A 12,333-nucleotide genomic window follows, 5' to 3' on the forward strand; every position below is an offset into this window, starting at 1 on the left:
TTGCAGTGTTGCCTATAATAATCCAACAGTTTTTCCGGTGGAAAACGATGCAAGTGGTGTCACGGGAGCAAGCTCAAAACACCTTTAAAACAGCTCTGGTGAATATTCTTCACACCCGCAATGTATTACACAGTGGGAGGATGAAGTGGCCTGATATATCATTTGAAGATATATTCCATTATTTTGTATTTTCTTTCAGAGTTGACGGGTCTTCGACGAGCAACTATAAAAGCACAGAGACGCAAGTTACTAGTAACTTACATGGTGCAAAGTGGGAAAGCCGGTCAAATTTGCACATTTCAAAGACGACGAATTTGTGTTTTTAAAAGCAGATGTGAATCCCAGTCTAAGTGGAGTCGTTCCTAACAACTATTAAGGGAAGAATGGAGACGGCTGGTTACTCTCGTATCGCAGGTCTCCACCGAGCTGTAGCATCCATACGGTCATGTTTACCATCAATTTGCGCTTAAGGTTTATGACAGAAGCACATGCACACCTTGATCAGAAAAGCATTAATGACATTAAGGTGTTTACATGCCATATGTTATAACGATTACGCCAACCACGATTATGAGCTAAATTACATTATTAAAATTGAATGATTGCGTGCGTTTACATGAGGTAAAGTGTAACTGCAGTATTGCCAAAATCCTATTATAATCGCATTATGAGAGTGCATATAAACATAGTCAATGACTCAGATTTAAATCACATTAAGAAGCATCTCTCTTCCAAAGGTTTGTGTCAAAGGTCAGGGACCACAGAAAACATTTACTACTGTGAGAAACCTTGATTGAAAGCATTTTTTAACAGATTTGTCAAACAGATGATAAAAAAACTGTAAATATTTCTTAACTAAATGAAAGTCCACATTAGTAGTTTGCAGAAAGGAAATGGGTCAGTGGACGATGGCAGGGAGGAGGGATTCAGGACGGCTAAAGCTGCAAGGCACAGGCAAAAACAACCTGTCTGGGTACACAAACACACAAGGTCTTTTAACTAAAGCACTAGAGAGTGAGATGACTGTATCTCTCAGTCTATTTGATTTACATGAAGGAGAATTGGGATCTCTATGGTTTTAACTCAGACACTATCTTTACCTTCATTTAATGAAAAAATGTATAAAATACCAATTTCCAAACGTGGATATTTCAGAACGAATTTTAAGTGAACAAAACTAATTTGTTCCAAACTTCTTGACAAATTCAACTTTAAACAGTTAAAATTGACATCAAAATGTGTCTGCAAAACAAATTTGCTTGACCTCCTCAGGAAAAACCAGTCCGATAGCAACAGGGGTTTGAATAGATTTAGCAGTTCAGCCTATTTTCAGTAACTATGCATTTTCTTTTGTTTAAGCATTTACATAATAAATAAATAAATAATGCTATAAAAGAAACCCGATGTCCTAGATGGCAGTAGATGGAATGTAGCTCAGTATTTGGGTGAAAACACATATGACTAACACGTATATAAATCCTCCACACACAAAAAAAGGGGTGCACAGATCTAAACCGCTTTGACCGGCAGCTCTAACAATGAGTATTTAGTTTTTGTTAATCCTGGCATATTTTCATGTATTTTGATACAACAATGTTAATGAATATGTTGGTCCCTATTAAATAAACCAATAAATAGATTTCTCCCACACATCTGTGAAAGTACACATGCAGAGTGAGTCTGGAGAGCAGACACCTGTCCTTCACAGCATCTGGCCATGTAATATTCCTTCAACGCGCAAAGCTGTTGAATGAAAGGGAAGCACATAATCCAAACCTGGGATAATGCGGTAAAAGGAGGAAGAAAACAAAAAAAAAGTATGCAACTGCAAAATGTTTGGTCAACATGTAAGAGTACACTAGATGCTATGCTTGATGCTAACATACACGGACTAAAATCCCTAAAACTAAACAATTTTACTGGGCTTTGAACCTTGAAATGCCTGACTGATCAGAGCCCACTTTCCATAGCTCCACCGCACACCTGCAGGGACCGTGAAAACACTTGTTCATTAATATGGGTGAACGAAGGTCATTCTGACATCACATCGAAACCATGTTTAATAAACCTCTTGCTGTTCTGTATATGACCCTTGAACAAACCAAGGTCTTACCTACTTCTGTTTAGAGCTAAAAATTGCAAGACAACAAACAGAAAGGGCAAGGATCTCATTTCAAGGTTTGTGGTCACAGCACTGAATCTCACTTTCAGATGTCGTCCCTCGAGACTAGGCGAGGTTGACCAGGTAAAGCTAAACATCCCACGCATATATTTGGCAACACAAACCTCTGCTTATGTTCCAGAGACTTTATGAATGGCCGATGTGAGCATGTGCTGTACTGTAATGTTTCCTCGCTGCACATGTCAGCGCTCTCTGCTTCTGGGTGACCTATTTCTCATCCCTCACTCATAACACAACATGCAAGTGAATGCACACTAGTCTGACTAGATTCAAATGAATGGCGGTGCAGTAAGTGCTTTTACTTATAACTATCAAAATCAGATTATTTTAAAAGTCTGGTCCAAAATGTGTTTACATGAGTTTGCAATGTATGTAGCTAAATGAACATGCACATTGCACAAACAGAATAAGCCAGAAGAACTGAAGAAAATCAGGGTAATAGACAAAAAATGTATATGCAAGTTTCCACACTGTATGGCTGTGCGATTAATAGAAAATTAATCCTCATCAAGTTTGGCCTTCAACAATCACAAAAACAAAATAATTGAGTTAAAACAATTACTGTGGTGCATTCCATTTAGCATCGATCCTCTCTTTTCTTGTGGTATAAAAATCACCCCTTTCCGTTACAATGGTTCAGCTTTGCTATTTCTTGACATCTATTGTTCAGTTGAAGTTTTTACATTTTTCGATGTTGTTTTAAAAGTTAACGAGTAATCGTGTTAAATAATCGGGACCTCAATATTGGGCAAAATAATTGTGATAATGATTTATGTCATAATCGAGCAGCCCTACACAGTGCCACGTTCTGTCGAGCCATTGTACGAATTCATTATTTTAAATGCAGACTCGTGGGAAGCAGCCATTAAAAAACATAGGTGCTGTCACGGCGCACATGTGGTGCAATGCATTCTTCAACCGCAGCTCATGGTTCAAATACAGACACGCGGCAAGCACGCTGAAATAGAGATCGACGCAGTCTTGACACGCATGAGGTGCAACGTGCTCTTTTCACTCAGATGCATTCACCACGAGAGCGCAAGCTACAGTCCCTAGCACTTTGGGGAGAAGGAGAAAGCTCCGTGCCCAAGTCCGAGGGCCTTACCTGGCTGGCACATTTTCTGTCTTAATATCAAATCTTGTACAGTATATGATGTTGCGTGCTGCTACGGCGTTTCATTGGTTAAATACGCAAATAGAATTTCAATGCGCAAAGTCAATCGTAGGATACATTTAGCTATATTGCATTTGTTTGAAGGGAAAAGATCCAAATAATTTATCATCATCTTTCAAAATACAAGTACAAGTTGGCGACCCTCTTGAAACTTCTCTTGTAGTGCGTTCAACGCAAACACTCAAGCATTTGCTGTTGTAACAAACAACAATACCCATTTGTGATAGCGAGTAAAAATATACTGCATCACATCAAAGAACTAAATACAGGGAACAAAACACGTGTTTTAGATGTTTTAGCTCCCGCATACTCTCACTCATTTCTGTGAAGGACCAGACACATTTGCAGCTCACTCTTTCCACACGGTACAGGCACTCATTGTACTCGGCTGCAGCAGCGTGAGAAACCTTATTACTTAGGGTGTGTTCACATATGCCATGTTTGGTTCGATTAAAATTAACTCTGGTGCGGTTGCGCTGTTAGTGCGGTTTGTTTGTGTAAGTGTGAACGCTGCTATCCAAATCCTGGTGCGCACTAAACAAGCAGACTTCCTCTTGCAAATGAACTCTGGCACGGTTCGATTGAAATATGAATGCTACACGTACCAAAGGCATCAAGCCGAACCAAAAACATATGTGATAACAATATATGACCCGAAAATCTTGTGGCTTGGTAATATAAAAGGAGTGTTTATGGCCTGGAGCACTATCAGGCATTTTATCAAATGAATGCTAAGACTGCACAAGAGGAATATACCATGACATTAGGCCATTGAATCGGCCTTGGCAGAGTAATGCAAGTAAAGGGGGCAAGGTCAAGAAAAGCGTGGCGATGCACAGATTTAAGGTCTTCAAAAAATGGCCTCGGTGTAAAAAACCTGCTGAGGCGTCAGCCACTGTTAGACCCTACTGACATAACGTAAAATTCAGAAAGTGATGCGAGTGGCCTTAAAATTCCCTCCTTCACTATGGAGGTTGTGAGTAACCAAGAGCAATATATTACTGTCTCTGATCTATAAAGGGCAGAATGTATGGCTGGTATTAAATATATACGACGAGTTCAGATTATTGGCCAAGCCGTGTTTTAAGAGTGACAGATCTGTGATGTTTGAGCGTTGCTATTGCATCTTTTTACGGTTTCCAACATTTCAGACCAGGGAACGCAAGTGGATACAGAGTGTATTTTGGGTGCTTGTTTCGTTGTGGGATAAGAAAACCCAAAGTAAAGACGGAGTAATTGTGAGTGGGGAAAAAGAAGATCTGTAATTCCACTTCATTTACAGACTCCGCTCCAGATATTCTTTCAGCCTGCACTTTGCCTGAAGACGCAAATCTTTCGACTGAATAAAATATAAAACTGTCACTTTTGTCAGATATAAACTAGCGGTTTAATTAATTTATTGTATAGAAGTAATATCAAACTCAACCGTGTGAGGTAAACAAAATCCCAGCCATGCTATTGCAGTTAACAGTTACATACGATTTAAACTGAATGCAGCACCACGTGACGGATGCATGCACACACAAACAGATGCATGCGTGAAAGACAGAAGCCTACTAATGCACCAGACACAATAGATGCCCAAATCAAAAGCACTCAATTGGATATCTGCAATAATCTTTCCATCCCATGCGCTACTTAGAGAGAAAGCTGAGCACTTTGCGTGCTTTTCTTCAACCCATTAGGTCCCACAGCACACGAGGTAATTGGTTTACAGCCACGGTGAAACTGCACCTCGTGATGACGCTATAGGATGATGGGTAGTTCTTAAAAACTCCACCTCCTTTATGAAACCTAGCTCATGCCTTAAATCTTATAGACCAAAGGCGCATTCAAGGCACACATTCATCTGCACACACAATCCGATTCGTACAAATGATCTCTATCTTCATGCTCCAAGAGTTGGGCACCACTAGGGCTGGGAATGGATCCCAAAAAGAATTGATTCCTCGATACCAAGGCGTTTAGAATCGAGAGTCGATTATAAAATCCCTGCACCTGAGCTGATGTCATTGGTCACCTAAATCACATTAGTTTCTTGTCTTAAACAGGGCAGACTTCAGAAAAACTGATGGATGAAATCTTGAGCTGTGAATGACATCAAATATTCTGCATACAATGTATCCACTCATTTAACAAAACATACAAGTATTTGCTTTTCAGACGGACTGTAAACAGACCATCTTCTCGATCTGAGCTCAGTATTTGCATGAAGAGAATAACATAGAACAGTATATAAAGCACAGTCTCCCAACATATTTATTGACGTCTGTTTAAAGCTGGACAGAACTTTTTCAACACCAGTCTGCAGTCATTTGCACTTAACAGCAATATTAATACGCACAGTATTCTTGCATATTCAATACATTTTACCGATTATCGATCTGTCAACTGTATCTACTATCCTGAAGTAATTTTGTGTAAACTGCTGAATAACTTTAAATAGAAATTTCACCTGTCGTTTATTTATTTTATTTTATAAATTATATTATTAACGATACATTGGAATGGCAGGACAAGATCGACATGTTTGGTTAAGGTTTTTGTTCTAGAAACAATAAACAATTCGTAAATGTAAAAAGGGACAGCTCAGAAAATCGTATTGCATTAAAAATGTGTATGTTTTACTAATAATAAATACAAATCTGAAGTAAAACAGGGAACTGAGCAGGAAACAAAAACAGCAGACAGGAATCGATTCTCTCGATTCCCGAACCAGGAATCGACTCCAAAAATTCTGAATCGAACAGCCCGAGGCACCACGGAAACACGCACGCGCGCGCTCGCGCTCGCGCTCACAACACACTAATAAGCCAGACTGGCACAGTTTTTATAAGCGGAGAAGTGATGCATGTATAAAAACATAGCCTTGTTAGGAAGTAACCCAGTTTATCCAGAATGTTAAGTCATTCATTGGGGCGAGTAAGATTTTAAAATATCAAACCATGAATATGGCACAAACACACCAGCAGTACACAAGTAACACTTACGTTTTCATTTTTACGATATACAGGATAGATTAAGTCTTGACATAAAGAGTAACGTTAGGATAATCCCAGGCCAGTACATTACACAAACAACGTGGCTTTTCATTCCTCCATGTGCCTTTTAAGCTACTGTCCATTTCATTAGATTTCTCAGACGTATAAATTCATTGACCTTTTAGTGCAATATAAACTGTAACATGTATTGAAAACAGTTAATTGATCCGACGCACAGCTCCTTATCAGCTGAACATTTCTTCAAAACGGCTCTGATCAAACATAATGCTTTATGGCCGTTCTCACATCCATTCTTTCCATTATTGTATTGATCGTTATGGCAGCGCCGTTGTAATGGCAGGTTCCAGCTACACCAAAATACATCATTGTGCATCTTTATAAAATAGGACATACAACTCACCCTTAACGCTGAGAGGTCTATTTCATCCAGACTCCGAGCCGGAGAATCGCTCGCCATGTTAAAAACGGAGAAACAAAGAAACTGAATTGAATCTATTTCAGACAATCGTCCGCCGATTTCCTCCGCAACGCGGTTCGAGCGTCCCTTAGATCGGATATCTTTCACAATCCTTCTTTTAACTGTGGATTCCACCGACGTTACGCAAGCTTTCAGTACGATTTTACCGCAGCGACGAGAAATGTCGTGTGCTTTGAGGACGGCATGTTTTTCAGCACCATGTACACATTTCTCGGTCTCCACAGTCCACACTGCCTGTGAAATTCTCAATGCCGCTTGTCTTTAGAGTAGCATCAATCAGATTTGCGGGAGTGGTTACAGAAGAGGCGTGGTCTATATCTGGCACCGCCCATTTGCCCTTTCTCCAGACAGACCTGACATTCAAAGAAAACTAATTTACTTCTTTAGAAGCAACTGGGGATTTTATGCATTCTGTGTGGTTTTGTCACATACACATGCAAAACAGATAAGATTGTTTGAGTAAATTAATGTCTATAATTTTTACAAAAAAACACACAAAACCAGAGGATGCCTTTGGTCCTGAGTTTGAGGAAATTATACCTTGTATGTTTGTCCTAAATATATTAATATACAAAAGCTTAAATCATTAGACTCATTTAGTCTATATTACAGGATAGACCTACTCCTAATAATAATGATCAATTTACCTCTTTTTAATCTATTGTTATTTCCACTAAATATACTTATAGTGGGTAAAAGATACAAGTGGGTAAAAGTAAAATATACTTTTAGTGGGTTGCCATTATAACATTTGCGCCCCTTGACAGCATGCACGGTCACCCTAAAACTATGTTTCCTGGAAAATTCACCTGTATAATGTATGTGAGGAAGTCGTTTTCTTTTCATATTACCTCTTTATCTAATTGAGAGCTTGTCACAAGAGCTTGCCCTTTCAAACTGTCAGACCTATGATCTAGTCATGCTGGCAAGACTGAGTTTCAACGTACGGATGGAGATAATTTTACTAATTAATAATAACGACTTTTAAATGTAAAGATTTCCGCACAAATCATGATAGTATGTTACATACTATATTGTTTAAATTGTTATAAATGTCTTTCAGTGTCAAAAGCTAACAGTGTTGACATATCTTACTTAAGGCCAATCTGAAAACAGGCTATAAGAACAGAACCATTGTACAGAGCAGATTTTAATAGATTGTCTTATGAAATAGTGAAAGTTTAAGTTTCCGTAAATATAAATATGTATTGGATTTCCATAGGTGTATTTATTAGCGAACTGCCATAGCCTACAAAATAGCTGCTCAGCAACAATTCGACACAAATGTAGCTCTCATACTTTTAAATTAGAGGTCACTATTTAGTTAAAATGTTAAATGAAAGCCAGATTTTTCTGATTTGTCTTTCTCGTGTTTCCAAAAGTTTTTAATAATTTAATGGATAATAATGAATGCATTAATGAATTTTCTCTGGCTGTCTCCTCTTTATTTGTATCTGTTAACATTGGTGTAATGAGGCTTAAAGGGATTTAAATTATCTCATCATTTACCTATCCTCAGATTGTCCCTTACCTGTATACATGTCTTTGTTCTGCTAAATATAAAAGAAGTCATTAGGAATGTAAGTAGCCAAACAGATCGCATCCCCCATTGACTCCTGTAGTATTTATTTCCCCTGTGGCAGTAAATGGGGGCGGAGATCTGTTTGGTTACTGACATTTTTCCAAGGAACAGAAGACTACAGGTTGGGAACAACCTGGAGGTAAATGATGACAGAATTTTTTGGTGAACTATCCCTTTGGAGAGAATGGTGATTTGCAAGGAACAGTAGATCCACATGTGGGCATGTCTAAAGAGCAACAAGGCATGTGGATCTCCAAGCTGTCACCCCCTTGTGGTTGCATGCTGTAGTCAATTTAAAACAGAAGATTTCCTCTAAAATAATAATCATATTTAAATATAAAATACTTTGATGAAAACAATATGATATCAGTTATCATGAAAGTAGGGTTTTCAAGGAAGTAGAAAGGTAAACATACTCCAGGAAGTTACGTGTTTGTTACATTCTTTTCCACAGAAATGCTTCTCCAGAAGTAACCCAAATTCCATTTAGACCAGTTTGTCCTTTTAAATGTCTCTTTTATCATTCAAAGGCTCTGCTGTAAGAATCGTCTATAGAGGAATCACCCGCTAAAAGAGCATTCGGTCACTCTGTGGACAAACAAGAAAGCCTTTCAGCTCCATGGGATGAACTGAAAGAGCTCTTTACAGCTAAACGTTCGTAATCCCTCAGCCAGCAATACATAATAAAACCAACATAAAATGTGCACACTTATGAAACAGGGAACTGATTTGTGTCGCTCTGTGAAGAGAAAGAGAGAAATTTGAAAAAAGCCAGTCTTATGGGCCCAAAAGATTTTTTCGGGTCTCTTTAACACTCAAAGCTGTATTCACACTGCCCCTTTCATCCCTATTTAAGATCAAGCTTGAGCTTTGATTTTTATAGTTTTATCCAGGAACAAAATCTTTTTTTTATTTATCCCTGTTGGTCTTCGAGCAATTCTCAAGCTTCTTCCAGGCAGATCCAGTTGATGAAATAAAGCCTTAATTTCACGCTTTGTGTCCAAAATCATTTGGTTTATTTTGACAGTCTTGTTCTCCTGGACAAATTTGTATCAGCAATGGCACACTGCAGTCGGGCTGTGTTTTCAGTGCAGTTTGCAGTATGCAGCACTTAGCTCTTGGCAGTGGGCCCTTGAGGACACATCTATAGGTGATATCTACAGTGGGTGGCCTTTATAGCCCTGGAATCTGTTACAGTTCTGCTCTGATCTCTTACACGGTCACTAATGACAGTGAAAAATGCAACTGGTTTGGGCCTGACACAAGGGATCGATTTCTATCTATGAAGAGTCTGTTTAGATAAGAAAGGAACAATTTTGCTTTAAAAAAACTTGCTTTGCCGAGTCATAAGAACAGCAAAAATAACAGTAAAATATTTTATTAGATCAATTTTACAGAATGCCGCCCTTCCGCGAGGAAAAGCTGCTTACTTTCGGTTTTAAGTTAAGAAACAACATTCAAATGTCACAAACGGGCAATTTGGTTGAATCATTTGTTAATATATATGTTATTAAAATACATAAATATATTTAATTTTTCAAAAAGAAAAACTGTCAAAATTATATTTTAATATAATAATTATTGTCAGGTAAGGTGGGAAAACCCCTGTACTTTAGCTAGTAGCATCATTATACAGCTATGATGAAAGCGCACATAATTTTAGGGTGTGAAAGGAAATTTACTGTCATTGACACCTTTCTGCCCCCGGCTGATCAAAGAAATTTTCACAAATTACACAACTGAGGATAAAGATATTTCAGGGAAAACATGTATCAGCATATTTGTGAAGCAGTGTCACTAGAGACAAAACACTGCAAAAATATTAAAGCTACTGTATGTTCACAAAAGGTAAGGTATATAGTTTATAATAAATACAGGAAAATCATAATTTGTTTTACTGTAAAAGTGGGTATTGCATATACCTGAAAGTAAAAATGTAATTATATTATATTATTATATTTTATTATGACGAATCATCTAAGGGCAAGTCTTAGACAAGTCTAAGTCAAATCTGACTTGTGCTTCAAATTGTATTATAAACGTGCCTGACAAAAAATCCAGATCAAAGCAACACAACATTTTATTTATTTTGGTCCTGTTGGGTCAAACTCAGCCCATAAATTAACCCGACAAATTTTTGGGGTTGAAGTTGAAGTCTAATCAATTAAGACCTGGTGATCATCTGAGCTGGAGAAGCTCTATCGAGCTTTGGTGTACTTGTCTTAAAAAAGGGAAAATCCATATACACCAAGCCACAGCGTGCGAATGCATTTGTCGTTTTGTTTGTGTATAACACGACTAATGAGCAGTGAAAAGTGATTATTAACATATGTACTCTGCATACATATCAATGCAAATTCATCCTGAAAGGTATCTTTCAGCAAAGGACAATTTGCTTAATGAGCCATGTTACACTACCAAAGCACTACAATATACAGCAATCAGGCTTTCAAACGACACAAGACAACTCACCAATCGAAAACTTTACTCTCCTGGAATCCAGATGTACTCAATATCTGAATATGAGTTGAGTACTTGGAGAGTTTCAGACCATTGCCAAAGAAGCCATTAAAGAGTAGGTAGCATGAGATCATGAAAATGACATTTCATGCAGTCTGTTATATTGCCGTGTTTGAAAGTAAGCTGTCTGCCTAGTTGGAAGTCCGAAGGTGAAGAAATTACAAAGTTATTTGCTTGTAAAAATGCGAGTCGACTCTGAATCACACAAACGAGACGTGGAATAGTTCACCCGCATATCTACGTCACTATACATAGTCCCCGCCTACGTTTTGCTGAGACTGACGTGAAAACTTATCTCTCCACCCACAAACACTGTCGCTCGTTCATGATGCGTGTGTATCATGTCTAGAGCCTGTGTTCTACGGTGTGACACTAAGTCCGTCTTATTTTAACTACCAAAGGAAGAACGTCTGAAGGAAAAATGGTTGCAATTCATTTTTCAAACGATACAAAAGGAGTATAACCCCAGGGTTTAACTGTGCGCGCGTCATTTCACCGAAGATTGCTTTAATAATCTTGGCACGTTCACTGCAGGGTATGTAAAACGACGATCCTTGAAAGAGGGGCCAATACCAACTCTATTTGGACCTGTTAGCTCCACCAAATCCAAACCTGTAAGTGTGACTATTTATTTTTGTCTTAACTTCAAGAAATATTTTCGTACCTTATGTCTGTGTTTAGCTAATGCATATAACGCTGACATTAGCATGTAGCGTTATTTCTGGGGTGTTACAGTTTATTTATCTGGCTATTAACTTTGCATTTTGACACATTTGCTGCACGTGCAGCTATATAGATATATCTGGGTGATACTACAATCATTTTTCGTAACGTCGACTTTCTGAAATGCTCTATGTACCATGACAACCACAGTTAAGACGAAAAAGCACAACATGCATGTTGTCACACTGGGAGTTTTTATGACAAGAGTTGTCACTTGCCACTGACAAACATCATCCTGCTCCAGTCGTGGTGGAGTTTGTTGTGGATTAGCGTCTTCTGATGCTTCCTCGTCAGACTCGGGCTCAAATTGGTACTGTAAAATCGCTGCCATCTCTAGCTACACATATAATATACATGACATCCAACCACATGTTAACCATATTCCTGTAATGATGGTAGTGGGGTTCCATTTGCGACAAATGATGAAAGCGTTTGACCAATAACAACAGACTTCACCATCTGACAAATCACATGACTCAGGGTTAGCGGGTAGGCGGGCCTAGAAGTAAGGTACGAATAACTGCCTATTATTACGACATTTTAGTGTTTAAACACATTGTATGTACATAAACTTGTTGTTGGACACTCCATAAACCAAAGTAAGGCCTAAAAACCATATGCTAGATACTATTTAAGGTCAGAGAGATAATCTATCAAAACAGTCTCTTCATT

The 12,333-nt window shown here is 38.3% G+C and overlaps 1 protein-coding gene across 8 annotated transcripts in view; it reads right to left on the bottom strand.

The window, feature by feature from the left end:
• Positions 1-7,085, bottom strand: part of tnika (TRAF2 and NCK interacting kinase a) — a 91,949-nt gene extending 84,864 nt beyond the window's left edge. For all 8 annotated transcript variants that reach the window (XM_056742481.1, XM_056742485.1, XM_056742484.1 and 5 more), the window contains exon 1: positions 6,759-7,085. In XM_056742481.1, the coding sequence (XP_056598459.1) occupies positions 6,759-6,815 (57 nt within the window). In that variant the 5' untranslated portion in view covers positions 6,816-7,085. The remainder of the gene's footprint in view (positions 1-6,758) is intronic.
• Between the last annotated feature and the right edge of the window lie 5,248 nt (positions 7,086-12,333).

This window comes from Triplophysa dalaica, chromosome 3 (genome assembly GCF_015846415.1).
Source record: "Triplophysa dalaica isolate WHDGS20190420 chromosome 3, ASM1584641v1, whole genome shotgun sequence".
Taxonomy (NCBI): domain Eukaryota; kingdom Metazoa; phylum Chordata; class Actinopteri; order Cypriniformes; family Nemacheilidae; genus Triplophysa; species Triplophysa dalaica.